The sequence below is a fragment of the Hemicordylus capensis genome, chromosome 5, assembly GCF_027244095.1.
Source record: "Hemicordylus capensis ecotype Gifberg chromosome 5, rHemCap1.1.pri, whole genome shotgun sequence".
NCBI lineage: Eukaryota > Metazoa > Chordata > Lepidosauria > Squamata > Cordylidae > Hemicordylus > Hemicordylus capensis.
Genome location: NC_069661.1, coordinates 6,394,157 through 6,414,308, shown reverse-complemented (window position 1 = coordinate 6,414,308; position 20,152 = coordinate 6,394,157). Strand labels below are relative to the sequence as shown.

The following is a 20,152-nucleotide window of genomic DNA, read 5'->3' as shown; positions in this document are numbered from 1 at the left end:
CTTGGAGAAGCCACTACCAGTCTGTGAAGACAATACTGAACTAGATAGACCAATGGTCTGACTCAGAATATGGCAGCTTCCTATGTTCCTAATTTGCAATATTTCAACTGAATTAAAAAATTTCCATTTGTGATTTCAATTTGCAGTATCAATTTGCGTTGCGATTCAAATATCAATTTGAATTGTGATTTCAACTTGCTAGGTCGCAAATGTTGCACGACCAGATTTGCAGATCTGGCCAGCTACCCATGCCTTAGTCACATCGCAACTAGATTACTGCAATGCGCTCTACGTGGTCCTGCTGCCCTTGAAGAATATTCAGAAACTTCAGGTGGTGCAGAATGCAGCTGCCAGGGTTCTCTCTGGAACTGCTGCTCAGAGCATTTTACATCTATTCTGAAAGAGCTGCACTGGTTGTCAATTTGTTTACAGATACAATTCAAGGTGCTGTTTACTACCTTTAAACGGTTTGGGCCCTGGATATCTGAAGGACTGCCTGCTCTCAAGGATTTCTGCCCACCCAACAAGGTTGTCAGAGGGACCTTTGCTCCATGTGCTGACATTGAGAGAGGCTAAATTGTTGTGCATGCAGGACAGGGCCTTCTCTAAAATAAAATAAAATACAATATAATTTGAACTTTCCTTGAACGTTTTCCCCACAATATTCGAGGCCTCCTGTACTGAACTAGATGGACCACTGGTCTGACTCGGTATAAGGCAGCTCCCATGCTCCTATGAGTGTGGACACATGAGAGAGGAAATTAATTTAGATTAGCATCATCTAGTACATAGCATGGGTGTGTGTGTGGGGGGGGTGGGGTGGATCTGGAAGAAGTATGTTCACTTCCCCTGAGGAAGCCACTAACTCCCTGCCTCATTTTCCCATTTGTCAAAGGAGATCTAATATGAACTGACGATGAATGACAGCTCAGAAAGGGACATTCCATGGCACTAATTCACAAGTTTGGATGCATGTACGGATTATGGTGGTGAATGAGTGATGCAGATAACATGACCACATAGGAACTTGTGTGGTTGCATCTTACTCCAGAAATTGGCTGCTGGTTTTTTAAAAAAATGTATAACCTGCCGAATCCCAAGGATTCTAGTATGGCACAGGCAAATGGTAGTTCTCCAATATGGATGCCTGCCATTGAAGAGCTCAGAACTTGAGAGCTAGTATTGTGTGTGGGTCTTGGACTCGGGATACCTGGGTTGAAGCACTTCTGGTCACTCTCAGGCTAACCCAGTAGGTTCCAATCTGTGTTCCTCCAGATGTTGCTGAACTACAGCTCCCATCATCCCCAACTACAATAAACTAGCTGGAGAGGATGCAAGTTGTCGTTTAGCAACATCTGGAGTACAACAGGTTGGGAATCCCTGGTCTAACCTATTGCAGAGGGCTGCTATGAAGTTAAGAACAGCATTCCATCTAAGAGGGATTCCCAGATGTTGTTGACTACAACTCCCATCATCCCCAAGCAAAAGCCATTGCAGCTGGGAATTCTGGAAGTTAACAACATCCGGGAATCCCTGTTAGAGAAAATACTGGTCAAGAATGGGAATGGGCTGGCGAACCTGAGGCTCTCCAGCAGGTGGAATCTCCCATCAGCCCCTTCTGCAATGCAGCTGGGGATGATAGGAGTTGTAGTCCAACAACAGCTAGGGAGCCTCAGGTTGGCCAGCCCGGGGATAAACCCTTCTATATTCAAAGGGCACCTCATCTTTATCCTCGTACCTCCGTTACTTTGCACATGCCATTCTCCACTCAATACTTTCCCCTGCTGTTTCTATGAAGAGCTCAAATCATTCTTTGGTTGGGCTGAGATGCACATTCTTACCAGAGAACTTTCACCTCACTGCAAAACTCATGGGTATCAGCAGCCCTCCTCCATGGGGCAATCCTTTTTGCTTGTTTGTTTACCCAGAATCCCACCAGAGCAACTTCATGTCATAATGTGGCATTATTTCCAGGAGACTTCTGGGTAAAAGAAGTGACAGCAGATGGCTACTGATGCCAGCGAGTCCCTCCCCTCCAATTTTGCCCCAGCGTCTCCAGAACTGACCTAATGCCACCCCAATTTCACACCCTGCAAATGGGGCAGTGAAACTGAAATCGGGGAGGGGGGTTTAGTTGCGCTCCGAGTCCAGCCAGTTGAGAAGGATGTTGCTGCTCCTTCCACTGGAAACATTGAGCTCCAGCTTTCAGAACCGCTTAGCTCAGAGGGTGGCCGGCCCACCTGAGGCTCTCCAGCTGTTGGACTACAACTCCCATCAGCCACTGCCACAATAAACTGCAGCTGGGGGTGATGGGAGCTGTAGTCCAGCAATAGCTGGAGAGCTTCCGGTTGGCTGTTCCAGTATGAAAACAGCCTCCTGCTCCATGCACCTATTCTACTTACATCCCCATAGATGACAGAATGCAGCAGTAGTTCCATCCCAGATCCCCTGGGCTATACTCCACCATTCTACATGGTTCAAATCCCACAGCAAGAGGTTAGCCAATTATGCTGGCGGTCGGACTATATTGCAAGACGATACCTGCACGGAATAGCAACACTCTTGTCTGTGGCCCATGCTGGTGATTTTTCTTCATCTGCAGCCCTACCAACTACCTTCCTGTTAATGGCTCTATTACAAAGAGCAGCTATTTGCACACCCCATGGTATGCTAAGCAACCAAACAAGGTTCTTGCCCCAAAGTTGTTTTCAGTCTGCAATTTAGGGACAACATGAAGGTTACGTGGGAGTCCCAGTTTCAAAAGACAGCCTGGAGCAGCGAGGCAGGGGGAAGAAAGAAGCAGATATGGACAGGGGCCATGGCATGAAGTGGAGACCAAGTGTTTGCCTTGCCGCTGGGGGCCTCCCACATGGGAGGAGGGGGCAACACAGACACCTGCTTTGGATCAGAACCAGCCTGTGTCCCAGGAAAGGGCAGGCCCCCTCCATCTGCAACCAGCCTTTGCTGACTCAGCAACTGCCCCTTGGAGCTCTGTCTCCAGCTGCTCCCTTGCTAGGCCCAGCTGCAGACACTTCTGGAGTCCAAGGCCAGCTTCTCCGGGCACTCTGTAAGAGACGTGCTTGTGCTCTTGGGTCGAGGTTGTAAGTACAGCTATTTCTGAACCCATGCTGTATCCCAACGCACAGTGTATAAAGCAAGCCATTCAGAACAACAGGGACAAATGCAGTAAGGCAAACCACCACAGATCCAGAAGATATAATAACAAGGCAGATGATTAAATCACTAGATGATTTAATTCGGGGTGGGGTGGGGTGGAAAGAGGTATACAACCTGATCCTGTCAGAAATGTGCCCAGAATAAGAGAGCGTCTAGTGCCCTGGAGAAAAAGCTCTTGGCACAGTCATAGCTGGGCTGAAAGTGATTGAATGGGTTGGGCAATTCCAATCTCTGGACTTCAGACAAGATACCCTACTACACCTAAAGCATTTCATTAGATGTTTGCCCAAACTGAAGCTTCTTCCAGAAGCAAGAGAGATCCCACATGCTCCAAAGGCAGTATGGGCCAATGTTGAACTACTCCTAGACTTCCACCCCACCCACAATAATAACTGGAGAGGAGAGCTGGTCTTGTAACAGCAAGCAGGAATTGTCCCCTTTGCTAACTAGGGCCCACCCTGGTTTGCTTTTGAATGGGAGACTGTGTATTTGTGCACTTTAAGATATTCCCTTTAGGAGATGGGGCCGCTCTGGGAAGAGCATCTACATGCTTGCATGCAAAAGGTTCCAAGTTCCCTCCCTGGCAGCATCTCCAAGGTAGGGCTGAGAGAGACTCCAGCCTGCAACCTTGGAGAAGCCGCTGCCCGTCTGCAAAGACAATACTGAGCTAGATGGACCAAGGGTCTGACTCGGTAGAAGGCAGTTTCCCATGTTCCTAATATGCTCCAATTGTTCCTCTTTCTCAGGTACAGACCCTAGTAAATCCCTACAGTAATCACTGGCTTACATCCAGACCAAGTTACTCATTAGAATTTCCACTGCAATTAAAGGGACAAGTTAATCATGGGAGTTTCAGTCCAATAACATCGAGGGTCCCAATGTGGGGAACGCTCTAGAACTAGAGCAGTTATATGAACTGGGCGGTATATTAATTTTAATAAATACATAGTAAAAAAAAATTCAGCATGCGTTTTGAGTGCTGACACTTGGAAAACTGTACTTCAGTGGAAGATCTGGAAGAAACTGAAATGCCTACCTTACAGTTCTTTGGGGCTTTTTTGCATATTATTTTGTGCCCAAGTATTAACACTCAAGTTGGAAAGAGAAACGTACCCTGATATATACAAAGGCAGAACCAAAAATCTTTTTTGGTTCAGGCACATGTCATGGAGCTTGAATATTACATAGATTACTCCCAAGTGCATGAACTCAGACCAAAGTGGGGGGTGGGTGGGGGGGGGAGAGAAAAGCCAGGCATTAATACCCATGTGTGCTGGTCTCTAACCATAATAAAGGCTGATTGAATACCCATGTGAGAAAGGCATCCTTCATATAGAGTGCCGATGCCCACAAAACAAGGGCATATGGGGCACAGCCCTCATTAACAGTGGCAATGGCACACTTCTTTTGGGGTTCCTTGCCACATTTCTTTTAGAAGAGATATAGCACATCTGTTTCAGAGAGAAGCTCCAGCTGTGCGCCACCCTCCCTTTCCCCCAAATGCACAATTCTGTACCCATGTCATATCTGCGCAGACTTTAAAGAGGTGGAAGGCACATACTTGAAGCTTCTAAAAGAGGCAGGGGAAATGATCCCAGAGAAAAAGCGGAGAAAGCTTCAAGAAACGGGCAGTGCAGGCTATTCAATTCCAGTGGGGTGTTTTCTCTGGAGCTGAACAATGGTATTCGCAAGATTTTTCAAATAGCTGAGAGACACGGACTGGCACAATCGATCACGTAAACAGAAAGACAAAACCCAGGCACAGCAGCACAATAAGCAGTCTGCCTTCGCCTGTTCCCCCCACCCAACCTCGACCCCAAATGGTAAAGTGCTAAATTTAGGCTAACTCGTTTGTGTGTGCTGCAAGTCAGAATAGCAGCCGCTCTCGTCTGCAAAACGAACATCAACAGCACGCAACAGACCCCCATCCAGTGCTCGACAGTGCTGAGAAAAGTGCACACTGACAGTGCACACACATCTTTGTCTCAAGCCCCACCATTTCAAGAGGCTAACTCAGGTCTCCCCCTACACGCCCAGCTTTTACAAGTCTTCCTCTGTGGAGATCTAAAATGCTTGACAACACGGACAAGGGAAAGGACAAGCTGGCAAGAGGGGTTGCTTTATCCCACCAAACCACTGCCATGGGACTCTTCACACATTGCCCAGGCTTTGGCATGAGCCCCTTCTATGAGCCAATTCCTCGATGAGTAAGAGAGAACTCACGGGGCTGCCCAAATCACAACACCCACAGGCTGGTCCCGGCTCACACAGCAGAGTCTGCCACATGAGCACACGATGATCACACATGGCCTGTACAACAGACAAAGTACACTCTCCCTCCAAGGTAAAGGTTGAGACAACAACTGAACCCATTGCAGCTTTATGAGAAACTGGCCCTATCTAACAGCATCCATCCGGTGGCTGTTGCTGGTGTCTACCTTGTGTCTTGTTTTAGACTGTGAGCCCTTTGGGGACAGGGAACCATCTTATTTATTTACTTTTGTGTGTGTGTAAACCACTTTGAAAACTTCTATTGAAAAGAGGTGTATAGATAGTTGTTGTAGTAGCAGTAGTAGAAAAACTGCAAAGATGATACGAGGTGTCCGGGTTCACTCGGACTTTGACCTTCAGGTCCCCAGGAGCAGAGGTGATACCAGGCCAGGGTGGAGCTCCTGCAAGGGGGAGAAGATGCCTTGGCAGCTTGGGCCTCCCTCTTGATAGCTCTCCTCAGGAGGTGAGAGAACCCACCCAGGTGCTTCCCTACGTGGTCAGAAAAGGGGCACGGCCACTGCAAGTCACAAAGGTCGCCAGACACCACCAGCTCCCATCACTAGTGCTTCCAACCCGACTCGCCTGACCCAGGTCGGACAGATGGGCTGGCTCATCTAGGAAGCCAAGGCGGCAGCACCCTTACCTGTTACATTCTGTTGTACGTCCAAGTTGACATTCACAAAGAACCTGATGCTGTCCCCAGATACGATTGAGGAATTGACAGTGTCAAAGAGTTCTTCTCCTCCCACTTCTTCTTTGTTCTCGCAGCCATCGTCCGTATCACATTTAAGGTAACCTGCAATGAGAGAACCTCTTTTATTGTCTGCCACACATCTCAAGAAATCAAAGCAGCAAAAGGCTTTATCCAACTGTTTTCACAGGCCGAGCAAAATGGCGGCTTTGTTCTCTCTGGGCTGTGTTCTTCCACAGGCAAGTTCCGAAGACATTATCTGGGCAGGTCAAAGGAATTTCAGATTTAGAGAGAGAAAGTGGGAAAAGAGGCACTGGGGGAGGGAAATCCATGTTTGGGACTCTGAAAAAAGTTCTACCCCGGGGTTGTTCATACAATTATCTATTTTGCAACCAACAGACCCAAGGAAAACCAGTTTCTACAACTGAAATTTCATCACACCCACTTTTTTCAACACATCTCCATGAAGTCAAGTGAGAATCTCTCCTCCCCACCCACCCAACACACGCACAAAAAGAAAGCTTTGATTTTCATCTTTTTAATGGAGTCTGGTTTCAGGCTGTGAGAAATGCCCAAGAGGAAGATTGCAATAAAATCCATGTTATAAAAGAAGCTGCCTCAAACCACGGACCATCTAATGTAGTCCTGTCTACCCTGGAAGCAACTCTCCAGGGAGCGAGTGCAAGAGAACCATTAGGAGTGTGAACTGCAGAGTTCCCAGTTAAAACCTTTGCACAGCCGTGAGCTCACGAGGGGAGTGCAAGCTCAGCTGCAACCGGTTCCTCCCACCCCATCGGCAACACAGGATGATACTACCAAACTCTTTACAGAGCTGTTGTAAGGATTACTGAGACAATGCATGTTTCAAGAACAAGCACCACTTAAATGCCAAGTTCTACCACAACCCGAGTCCCTTCCCAGCCTCGTTAGCCTCCATCCTTTTAGCTGGAGAGGAGAGGGATCATTGCCCCCGGACTCGGTAACGAAGAGGCAAGACACAAAGACAGGATTAAGAAAGGCCACAACTTTATTAATTCTCACAAAAGGCCTGCATCGAATGACTGGGTTAGTTAACCTACCACAGAGCTGCTGCATCAACTAATTGATTTGCAGGAGTGAACGTCTTTCCTGCCACCCACAGCCAAGGGCAAGTCCAAACCACGGTTTTCGTGCCCGTGATCCATACCAGCCCTGATCCACTTAGTCACCACAAGAAAAAAACAATATGGATCCAACAATGTATACGAGTATTAACAGAGAATCCAAATATCATGTACTGATATTTTGATAGAATCTTAATAAAAGGTTTGATTAAAAGACTGCGCAATTGCATGAGTTATAACAACACTGGCATAAAAAATAGATCTGTGTGTGTCAATAAAATTTATACAAAGTGGTCATTAAAATAGTCTCTACACTGGACCCAATAGTTCATATTGAAAATATATTCCTAGTGAAGCGGAAGAAGTATGAGCGAATCTTCCCGAGGTCAAGTCCCATGTCGTGATTCCTAATGAGTCCTGTATTCTTGCCAAACTTGTTTTGACTCTGTTGAGTCTTCTTCAGTGGCAGTCTTGAAAATATATTTAAATCAAATTATAATTAATCATAGATATAAAAATACAATGTTCAACAAAAAACCACTATAAAAAGAGACAATATATACAGGATATTGCAATAGCTGGACTGTCACAGGAATGGAAGGCTGGATACTCAATTTAGTGGTGCTAGCAGATGTTTCCAGTCCTATGATGGAAAAGGCCAGAATATATTTAAGCCACCAGAATGGAATTAAGAAAGCAAGCTGAAGCGAGAAGTGAACAGCCCAATCCTCATAGTGGGTAGAGACCACAAGTAGAAAGAGATTTTCCAGAAAGTAAGTACTCTAGATGGTCTTTAGGAAAACTTATATTTTGGGGTGATTTTCGTCTATTATGATAATTTTGTGACAGACATTAGTCCTCATGAAGGTTTATTACTTGTCTCTTTTGTCTTTGCTATATAATTCCAGCTATTGCAATCCAGCCCACTCTGAATATTCATAGGAAATTTATATTTATGTATTATGGGTGTTTTCAGCCCTTATTCAAGACATTTTATCCTGTAAATACTGTCTCTTTTTATAGTGGTTTTTTGTTGAACACTGACCTTGGGAAGATTTGCCCAAACTTCTCCACTTCACCAGCAATATACTTTGAATATGAACTATTAGATCCAATCTTTTAAGTTGGGTGTAGAGAAAGTTTTAATGACCATTATGTAGAAATTTTATTGAAACATACAGATCTATTTTTATTCCACTTAGTCACCACACCATTAGTGTGGTGTCGAGGGTTTCCAGATCCCTAGACAACCACCAAAGCCCTGAGCACAAGCATCTGCCGTTCCTCAAGGGGCTGTGTTCCCCTTCCACCAGCCCAACAGCCCTCTTGTGTTTGAGAGACACCCCCCTCACCCAACCATGCCTCGGGGGACCCCAGTGCCTACAAGCCATCTAACAGCTCCACCCTCGTGGGCGCTTTCCAGACAAGCTGCTCAACAGCAGCAAAATGCCTCCGTTCAGGCAAGTTGCATTCGAAACGTCAACAGCAGGGGGAGCAATCTCGCGGGAACTAACAACCCGAAAAAACAGCAACTTCTTTATGCTGGATATACAACATCCTAGCTCTATTTCGCAGTGATTAAATTTAAGACAAGGCATTGGCAATGTGAACGGCACCCTGCTGTCCTCCTAGGGCCTGCGGTGTCACAACATAGGAAGTGTGGAAGCACACTTCTGAGATATGACGTGACCCCGTTGCAGAGTCTAATCTGGAAAGCACCCTGGTGACCAAGTCTACTGACCTAATTCCATGAAGACTGGCCGTTGGAGCACCCAACAGTGCAGAACAAGGACTACCCCTTGGCCAATTGGGGTCAAAGAAATAAGCCCTCCAGCAGTGTTCCCTCTAATTTTTATGATCAGTGAGCAGAAAGGATTTTGTCCTGGGCAGCAGCATCAAGTCAGTATGTACCACACACACTCTTTTTCTGTGTCTCTGACTCTCCCTCTCTCGTACGTTACGGACTACTGCGCCGCACAAAGCACAGTGTGCAAAATTTTAAAACCCCCCCCACCGCAGTGGGGTGGGGGAGGCACTGCCGCCTCCCATGCCCCTCCCCCTGTCCCCAGCTCCAGTATCTCTGGGCAGGGAGAGTTGCTAGGAGGGGGGGCACCACTGCCTCCTGTCCACCTCTGCAGCTGCGGGGGGCGGAGAGTTGCTACCATCTCAGCCTCCTGTCCTCATCCCCCTGCCCCCTATCCCCCTCCTGTCCTCACCCCCCTGCCCCCTAGGCTCTGGTCTCTCTGGGCTGCCGGGGTGGGGGGAGAGCCGCTGCCGCCTCCTGTCCTCCTCCAGCTGCTCCGTCCTGCAGCCAGAACTGGAGGAGGAGGAGATCCGGCCAGAATGGGGGAGGGAAGAGGAGGAGGGCAGTGCGGCAGCGTCCAGGGACCGTCTGGGGAGAGGGGGGGAAGCATGGCAATGCTTCCCGGCTGGGGAGGGAGGATGGGGTGCCAGGCTGTTGGGCAGCAGTGGCGGGCACAGCAGAGACTGCGCACCTGCCAGAAAGTGCTGCACGGGGGCCTGGGAGTTGGTACACACACCTTAGAGGGAACAGTGCCCTCGAGAAGAAGCCAGCTCAGCTTGCATTGCTTCCCAGGGTTGGGGGCCACTCAACAGGCAAAACATAGGTGTGGGAGGAGACACCAGGCTTCAAGCCCTTCCTCCCAGTGGTCCGTGGCTGCAGACAGAATCATGCTGGGAGACAGTGCTTCGCCCCCATGCATAAGCAGGGACTATGGGTCGCCCGGTCTACAGACTCCCCTGCCCAAGCTACAAAACCCCTCTCTGCCCTCATATCAGGAAGGTTGGGACGGTAATTCTAGGGCCTTCTGGGTCACGGATTTCCCACCGGTAGTACCCCAGCTACAAATTATTGTGGTTAGGGATCGTTGTAGTTCAGCAACATCTGGAATACCACAAGTTGGGAACCCCTGGTCTAGGTACACAGCACATGTTCTGAACCCATCAGTAGCATTTGCCCAAAACATTCAGAGCATATTCTGTACTTTAAATGTAACGGAACAGGGTTAGTGCTGGCTGTCCTTGAAGATGCAAGTTCAGATCTGGTCTTGGGCATCACTACCTCTTGATAGTAGAATATACATTCTTAATGTATTATGCATGCATAAGAATGTCTACTGTAAAAAAAATGTCTGCAATCAATTTAGAAAAAATAATTTAGCAATTTAGCAAAATGAAAAAGCATTGATGCTTTTGAACTTTGGTGCTAAAGAAGACTTTTGAGGATACCATGGACAGCCAGGAAAACACAACAATGGAACATAGAACTAATCAATCCAGAATTCTCACTCGAGGCACAAACGACCAGGCTCAAACTATCATATTTTGGACACATTATGCGAAGACCCAGCTCCTTTGAGAAGTCTATAATGTTGGGAAAAGTTGGAGGAAAGAGAAGAAGAGGATGGCCAGCACCAAGGTGGATGGACTCGATCACGACAGCAATGAAGGCACCACTGAGAGACCTTCAAGGCCAAGTTGAAGACAGATCATCCTGGAGAGAATATATCTGTGTGGTCACTAATTGTCAATTAAGTGACTTGACAGCACTTCATCCATCCATCCATCCACCCACTTGGGGAGGGGGCTGTAGCTCAGTGCTAGAGCCTCTACTTTTCATGCAGAAAGTCCCAGGTTCAATCCCTGGCAGCATCTCCTCGGGTAGAGCTGGGAGAGACCCCCGAGACTGAAACCGTGAAGAGCTGCTGCCAGTCAGTGTGGACAATACAAGCTAGATGGATCAGTGGTCTGACTCAGTCAGTATAAGGCAATTTCCTGAGTGGCTACAACACAGCCTACTCAACAGTGAGGATCACCCACAGATGGATTATACTGCCGCTTGTCCTGATCCCATAGCAAAGGATGGGGAAGAAATCTAAATAATGCAGAGTTCCTTAAACTACTCACTAGCCAGCCAGCGCCGATCTGCAACAGACTAGGAGGAAGCATACAGAATACACATTGCAGCTAAACATGTATTTTCAAGCACTATTTGGCAAGAGGATAGGTGATTAAGGGCACTTTAAGCTCCATTCATGTGGAGTGCGGATGAAAGATGCTACTCTGTCACACGGACTCTCCTGCTTAGGGTCAGCAACCCTTCATTTCACAATTCAATTTCTCAACTTGGCATCAGGAGTTCCCTTAAACCACACGCACTCTTCCATTTACAAAAGAGCAGGGCACTCATGCAAGGTGTCCTTGAGCCCGAGCCTGAGCATGCCAGGGCATTTGCTGAATCCTATCTAATGTCAAGACCCACGGAAGAACATTTCACAGCCCGGCAGATCACTGACAGTCAAGTGTGCCTGGCACTCCACAGAGGGCATCTGGTTCTCCATTCGCACGAGGTCTACAACGCCCTCTGTCTCTGGCAACTCAGGCCGGAACCAAGTGCCAGGCGAGTTCTCCCCCTCTCCCTAACAGTGCGCAGTTTGCATGACCTATGGCATCATCAGGCTGAGAGCTTCGCTGCTCCTGCCCTACATCAACTGGCTGCCACTGGGGGAGATGCTCACAAAGCCATTATGCCACACAGTAGGGGCTTATCCTAAAGGGCTGGGGGCATCAAAGGAGGTGCAGCTGCCTCTGCTTCCCAGCAGCAGTTTGGGTTGCTCCTCTCCCCCTTCCCTGCCTGAAGACTGGCCATTCATCAGGTAGAGCTGCACAGTTCTCACAGCTCTACCTGACAAACGGCCAGCCTGCAAGCAGTGCGGTTCTCAGGTGGGGCAGGAAGAGAGAGGAGTGACCCGAGCTGTTGCCGGAAATCAGAGGCAGCTGCATCTCCTTTGCCGCACACACACACACACACACACACACACACACACACACACACACACTGGCTCATTAGGACAAGCCGCTGCTGAGGTCATATCAGTGGGCAAGTGTTGCTACAGAGGATGGAGAACGACGCAGGGATGCCATTTTCAAGGCATCCCTGTGCTGTGAATAACCTGCCATTTTGCCCTGATTTGCTGCCAATAAAGAATGAAGATTGCAATCTGTATCCTGCTTGAAGCAGATTGTAGCCTGCACCAAATAAATTTACAGCAGGAGGAAGAAACGGCAGCACCCTGTTGGATAAGAGGAGCATTGGTCTGTCCAGAGCTATGCACTTTATACAAGCATCACCCCAGCAATTTCAGACAGGTGAGCAAGACGAAAGACAGGCAGTTTTCCGAAGCAGCTGGGCTCACGGGGGAAGGCTCCACTAGGATAAACAGGAATGCAACTTTCTTCTGCAGGTCGGTGGTTAATTTTGTCGTCTGCGGGCCAGGTTTTAAGCACATTTTGTTCCATTAGAACAGTCTTGTGATCACCTGCAAGGCTTCAATTTCATCTTCCACCCACTCCCACACCAGTGATTGTCACTATTTTCCACGAAGGAGCTGCTTTGGCAAAAAAAAACAAACCCGCTTCCAAGTGGGAGCCATTTCCCACTGTGCTGACCTCTGCAGAGTCTTGCAATGCGCTCTTCTCAGTGCGGGGCGGGCCCTTGAAGAGAGACAGAGCCCTCTCTGAAGAGCTGAAGCGCCCTGGGAAGGGCGACACTTCCCAGCACTCTGTGCATGCCTTCCAAGATGGCGCAGGGGCCCAAGGAAGCTCCACTTCCCGTGACGGATCCACCCCCTGCCCCATGCCAGTGCTGGGCAAAGCGCACAGTCACCTCTGCAGGTGGACTCTGCAGAGTATCCAGCTATGGCCGAAGCGTCACAGGGCCCAAACAGACAGTTAGTTGGAGGCTGCATGCAGGGTTGATGCAGGCTGCCTTTGTCCCCCCAGGCCTTACAATGAAGAGCACTGGTTTAAAACATGGGATGGTATAGGATGCCCATGTTGCTGAAAACTGGTTTTGTTTTGTTTTTTAAGCATTAGCTAAATTCTATGGGAATGAGACCTGGTCTTGTGGTAGTGAGCATGAATTGTCCTCTCTGCTAAGCAGGGTCTACCCTGGTTTACATATGAATGGGCGACTACATGTGGGCGCCTTAGGTTTCCCCCCGTAGGGGATGGAGCCATAGCTCGGTGGAAGAGCGCCTGCATGCGTGCATGCCTGCAGAAGGTCCCAGGTTCACTCCCTGGCATAGGGCTGAGAGAGATTCCTGCCTGAAACCCTGGAGAAGCCACTGCCAGTCTGGAGAGACAATTCTGAGCTAGAAGGACCAAGGGTCTGACTCAGTATAGGGCAACTTCCTATGTTCCTATGTATTCAGACTTTTGTGAACAAAAATTAACAGAATTCATCATCTTTGATAGCAACAGTAATGTAATATATTCCAAGGGAGGGCCTCTATCTTTTCAGCCAGCAGTCCAGGTAACGACTCCCCGATCCATGCCCATAAGCCTGCTTGATACAGGGCAGCCCACAGGCCACCAGTTAGCCATGGCCCGTTAGCCATGACAGCCAAACACAAAATCCATATCCAGAGGCAAAATACCTCCTATTACCAGTAACAGAGCCACCTAATGGCACAGCGGGGAAATGACTTGACTAGCAAGCTAGAGGTTGCCAGTTCAAATCCCCGCTGGTACGTATCCCAGACTATGGGAAACACCTATATGTAACAACAACAACAACAACAACTATATACCGAGCAGCAGCGATAGAGGAAGGTGCTGAAAAGCATCCTCTCATACTGCGTGGGAGGAGGCAGTGGTCAACCCCTTCTGTATTCTACCAAAGACAACCACAGGGCTCTGTGGGCACCAGGAGTCGATACCGACTCGACGGCACACTTTACCAGACACAGATGATGGTAGAATCGCTCTGGATCGGCATGTGAGCTCTCTGAGCATTTAACTGGCCACTGGGCAACATGGACTGGCCAGTGTGGTTTGCTGCAGCATAGCAGTTCTTCTGAGAACAGGCACTGAGCCAATAGCAGCCCCAAAGAAAGAACAGGTGACCAACCCTTTCCTAAAAGAGCAGGACTTTGGAAACACCCGCACATGGACTTAGATTGTAGGGTCGTGCAAGACGGCAGACTGAAACTAGGAATAAAGTGCCCCACCTAGAAAGCCAGTCAAATTAGTTCATTAGCATCCTTCTTTTAAACTCTTGTGACCTCAAATTATTGGCTTAATCTGGGCATGCAATAGAAAACTGGATCTGCAGATTAACAACCCAAGTAATCCTGCAATATGTAAATTCCTCAGCTATAAAGGTTTCATGAGTTTTTCATAGAAAGCCTCTGCAAAGCAGTTAAGTCAGTGCCTGAGCTTCATCTAGTTTTAACGAATACAAGAGAAAGAAGGGGAGAATTCGTTCTTGAAAGACAAAAATGGTTGCAGTCAGAGAGGAATGACAAGGACCAGACATTTAGGCCAAAGGGAAAATATGAACACACATTTTCAAAATACACAAAAACAAGGCAACACTTTGATGCTTCTTTTTTCTTCCATTTTTGACCCCCCCAATCTCTTCCTCAATATTCTAGGAAGACAGTGGATAGCTGGGCTAAGGGGAAAGGTGAACACAAAATCAAATGCTTTGGTGGCACAAGCAACGACTAGATTGCCTCTTGAAGGACAGTGAAGAATGAAACAGGTTTTTAAAAGGCAGATAGCCTTAGACTGATGGCGCAGCAGGGAAAGAACTTGATTAGCAAGCCAGAGGTTGCTGGTTCGAATCGCTGCTGGTGTGTTACCCAGACTATGGGAAACAACTATATACTGGGCAACAGCGATAAAGGAAGAGACTGAAAGGCATCATCTCAAAATGTGCGGCAGGTGGCAATGGTAAACCCCTCCTGTATTCTACCAAGAAAACCACTGAAAGAAAACCTCGGTGAGCGCCAGGTTTACCTTTAGCCTTAGACTTAGGAACGACGGGACGTCACTCAATTGCTCCTTCAAAGAAAAACTCTGAAGCAGTTTACATATTTCTGGAATTCCAACCGGTCACTTACGAGTAAAGACAATGGGCAAGTTATTTCTATGAATGAACAATCAGTAAAGGGATGTGACCTCATGATCGAGGCACTGCACTGCTATTCAACCAACAACAGAGGTGCAAACCCATCTGGTGTAAGCAAGCTATCTGTATGTCACAATTACGTTGGACAGAAACTGGCAAACGAACTGTCCTAATGGTGAAAGAGGTGGAGAGGGAAGAGAGAGAGAGCAGGGCTGGCCAAAGCTGAGGTTCTCTGGCTGTTGTTGGACTACAACTCCCATCACCCCCTGTGGCAATGTATTATGGCTGGGGACTATGGGAGTTGTCCAACAACAGTTGGAGAGCTTCAGCTTGGCCTGTTCTACTGGCTGGAGCAGAGGTGGCCCAAAGTAGGGCAGCACCTGAGGCAAGATGCCCAATGCCGTCTTGCCCCACACATCCCTGACAAGGGCTGGCCCCCTTTTAAAAGCAACCCTTGCAAGCTTGAAAGTGGCGGAGGGGGCGAGGAAGGGGGGAGGTTGCCAGCAGCATTTCCTCATGCTTCTTGCAAGCTCTACAAGGGCTGTGAAGGGAAGCCTTCTCCCTGGTCCCCTCACTCCTTGCAACGCTTGGAAGGATCAGGCCCTGAAGAGTGCCTTTAATGGCAGCGGCAGCAGGGGGCACCGTTCTGTCCTGGCAGCACCCCAATAATCCACTGCTGAGGAACAAAGGAAGCTTCCTTCTACTGAGCCTGAACCTTGGTCCACGCAGCTCAGTATTATCTACACAGACTGGCAGCGGCTTCTCAGAGGTTGCAGGCAGGAGTCTCTCTCATCTAGAGCTGTCATGCCCCCCGAAATTGCGGGTTTTACCCAGATTTTAAGCATCTTGCCCAGATTGCTTAGCTTACCTAGATTCACCCGGATTTCAGCTTTCTTTCTTTCTTTTTTTAAAAAAAGCTAAACTCTAGCCCTTGTAGGAGCTGAGTTATGGAAATTATAATAATATATTATCATAATATGCAAATTAGGCACCCGAATTTGGAAAGCCAGAATATGGCAACCCTACCCTCAGCCCTGTCTTGGAGATGTTACCAGGGAGGGAATTTGGGAGCTTCTTCATGCAAGCATGCAGATGCTCTTCCCAGAATGGCCCCATCTCCCAAGGGGAATACCTTACAGTGCTCACCTGCAGCCGAATTCAGTGGCCAGACCCTGCTTAGCAAAAAGGACAATTCATGCTTGCTACCACAAGATCTCACCTCCTCATGACAGGGACACTTCTGGCTGCTGCATCAGCCTATGAATTGCTAGAAAACTTTAGAGCAGGAGTTTACCCTCTCATTACACAACAAAGAAATACATTTAGTTTCAGCAAGCATCCTCCTAAACGGCTGACTGACATCGAGTTCCACTCTTTCCCATCTTTAGTACCACCTTCAAGCACACTCAGTATCTGACGGAGATCTCTTTGCTACCCAGTTTTATTAGATTTCGCCGTCAAACAGATTATGTTTGCTTTCCCTCCTTACTACAGTTCAGTAATTATGAAAAGTGTACTTAAAACTCTGGCCTCTGTCCAAAAGCTCTGAGTGGCATTTCCTACTTTGTCTGCAAGAATCTACATGACGCAGCAGGCGGCATAAGAATGCACTGAATTCTTTGGAACCCGGAATGGAGGAGGAGGAGGGACAGCCTTTTGGTTCTGAAGTGAGTGTGTGTGTGTGTGTGTGTGTGTGTGTGTGTGTGTGTGTGTGTGTGTTTGCAGGCAGATGAGGCATTTCATCTGCACCAAGGACAAACCACGTTGCAGCCATGCAAAGATAATCCTACAACCCTCTTCCTGCTACAAAGAGCTTTAAGGAGGGTGTGTGTGGTGTAGGGCTTAGAGTGCTGGACTAGGACCAGGGAGACCCGAGTTCAAATCTCCATTCAGCCATGAGACTTGCTGGGTGACTCTGGGCCAGTCACTTCTCTCTCAGCCTAACCTACTTCACAGGGTTGTTGTGAGGAGGAACTTAAGTATGTAGTACACTGCTCTGGGCTCCTTGGAGGAAGAGCGAGATATGAAATAAATAAATAAATAAATAAATATTGGGGGGTGGGGGCTTGGAAGCATGCTAAACTCCTTTCCCTGCCAGCCAATTTCCCCCTAAACTTTCTCCTTGGTTGCCTCACGTGCCCCCAACTCCCTGCCATAGTCAGAGAGTTTACACCCACGTTAACAGGATACCCTTGCAAAATGGACCGTGTGGCATCTTCTCTCAGATTTAGCAGAGGAGGGAGAGCAACTGCAGATATTCAACCCACCACAGTGGCTTCTGCCGGCATCTGCTTTGTGCGGGTTTTAAAGAAGTGTGAGCCTTTCTGGAGGACATAAAACCATCTCTTCTTTTCCTATGGGTGGGTTCAGACAACCACCCAAATTAAGTCAGAGGGAAATGGAGTTTCCCCGAGGAGTGCGTACTCCTGGTACAAGCAGCCACTTCTGGTGTCTTCCATGTTATCTGAACTCGCCAACCCTAGTGAAGACCTGATTCTGGGTCCCCTCACAATGAGCCGGTAGTAACCGCAACCGGAAACCCACCCCCCGCCCCATGGGTTGAATAACCACAGTTATTCAGTCAGTGGCAGGGTTGGTGACAAAGGCAGCACTCTCTTAAATACCCTGAGCCCAGGTGAGGTTCAGGGCCTTATAGGTAATAGCCAGCACTTTGCATTTTACTCGGAAACTTACTGGCAGCCAATGTAGTTGTTTTAGAACAGGAGTGATGTGCTGTATTGGGGAAGCCCCAGAAATCAGCCTGGCCTCCTTCCTTTTTGACTTCTTTTTGGACAGTCGTTCAAATCTGCCCCTATATGAAATGCTTTCAACACTTTGTGTTGAAAAGCAGTTTATAAATATTCTAAATAAAACACAACGCATAGCCACTGCAGGTCCAAAAAACACGGGGGGGGGGGTAAAAGCACTCCTTCTTCTCCACTGCAAAGCACCTTCTTCCCAATGATGCTTTGCAGCAGACAGAGGGGCCCTTTGGCTGCTTAGTGGAAGATGGAGCTTCGCCTTTAAAAGACGGCTTCACCTAAGTCTGGCATTCACCTTGCCCACCTCCCATCCCAGCTTGCTAGGAGGTCGCTCTGACAGGCTTGTACATTTGAAGTTATATGCAACCATTGATTAAATGCACCTCGCACACAGCAGCCAGAAGAAAAAAGGGATTCAGTATTATTTCTAAAAACGCTAGGCATTTACGATCAGCCAACGTACATGCAGCAAGAGCATCTGGCCGTGTGCGTCTTGAACGTCCTTGCAGGCGGTACATCCAGCAAACGCCATTAATATTTACACCAGCTACTTTTAACAATTCCTTTCATGCCACCTTTTACCCATAGGCTTTAAAGAAAATTAACACGATAAAAATAAACTCTTATAAAGGATCATTTAAAGACAGCTGCGCGTGCTGACCTGCTGAGGTCATCAGCAACGGACACTGCTTGCATGTACCATCACCGTCATCAGTGTAATTGATGGGGAATCAAGTAAGGTCTTCTTGTTAGACTTTGCAACTCCCTCTCTTGGGACACCCACCTGGCTCGCATTTAATTGGCTTTTTGAAGATTGGCCTGGTCAGAATACTACCTAGCTTCTTCAAATGTTCCTCACAGGAGCTGGTTTCTGGACCCCTCACCATCTTTTTTGCCCTCCTAGGGACCCATTCCAGTTTATCAAAGTTCTCCTTAAAGCGGTGGCCTTGGAACTGGACAGAGTATCCAAGTGAGGTCTGACCAACACAGAATAGAGTGGAAATATTACTTCACATGATCTGAATACAATGATTCTGTTAATGCAGCTTAATTCTGCATTCACTAGCTGTTTTTCAGCAGCCAGTTAGTTAAGACACCTAGGTCCCTTTCACATGTACTGCTGTCTAGTCAGGTGTCCCCCATCCTGTACTTGTAGATTGATTTTTCTTACTCAAATGCAGAACTTTACATTTGTCTTGAACTTATTTTGTTGGTTTTGGTCCAATATTCAAATCTGCCCAGGATAGGATTCCGATTCAGAATCCTGATTCTGTTTTCTAAGTAGTTAGCTATCCCCTACAGCTTCATGTCATCTGGGCAATTCCAAGGATAACAAAATCACATAAGGCCATATGTTTACAAAACCCTTAAATATTATAGTGTCTGAAACATGCAAAACACGTCAGTAATGGAATCACAATTTTTGGATAACTTATTTCCATTTCCGATGAACCTTGCACATTTCAGATCTATAATATTTAAAAGTTCTGTAAACATATGGTCTTACAGCAGATGTTCTCTTGGAATATAAAGTATCAACTTGAAAATTTGCTTAAAGTTACAGCCCTTGAAAAAGTGGTAAGATGCTTGATTCCGTTACCCTTGGAACAGCTCATCTGCAGATTTGAGAAGCATCCTGTCTACTCCGTCCTCCAGGTCCTTTCTGAAAATATTGAACAGCACAGAGCCAGGATAGAGCCCTCTGTGACACTCCACTTGACACCTCACCTCCAGAATAGCATGGAGTCACTGGTGAGTACTCGCTGGGTACAGGATCATTTGCATGTCTGTCTCCTAAACTGTCAGCAAATCTTTGCAAAGCATGGCATGACTTATCTCACTGCTAAGCTCACCTTAAGTGGCGCAGCAAGGAAATGCTTGACTAACAAGCAGAAGGTTGCCGGTCTGAATCCCTGCTGGTACTATATCTGATGCTGAAAGGCATCATCTCATCCTGTGAGGGAGGAGGCAGTGGTAAACCCCTCCTGTATTCTACCAAAGAAAAACACAGGGCTCTATGGGCGCCAGGAGTCAAAATCAACTTGACGGCACACTTTACCTTTACCTAAGTTAAACTGGGGTAAATATTAAGAACCCAAGTGCTGGGGTACACGTTATCCTGATTTTGAGATGCAGAGGCCAACTACGTAGCATACAAACGTGTTAAACAGAAGGTCAAAACACAGCAGCGTATGCTACATAAAGGCGAAGT

General features: G+C 47.6%; 1 protein-coding gene across 8 annotated transcripts in view; it reads right to left on the bottom strand.

Annotated features, from left to right (window-relative positions):
- SLC4A11 (solute carrier family 4 member 11) overlaps nt 1–20,152 on the bottom strand; it is a 265,118-nt gene that overhangs the window by 102,470 nt on the left and 142,496 nt on the right. For all 8 annotated transcript variants that reach the window (XM_053256951.1, XM_053256953.1, XM_053256952.1 and 5 more), the window contains exon 3: nt 6,092–6,244. In XM_053256951.1, the coding sequence (XP_053112926.1) occupies nt 6,092–6,244 (153 nt within the window). The remainder of the gene's footprint in view (nt 1–6,091; nt 6,245–20,152) is intronic.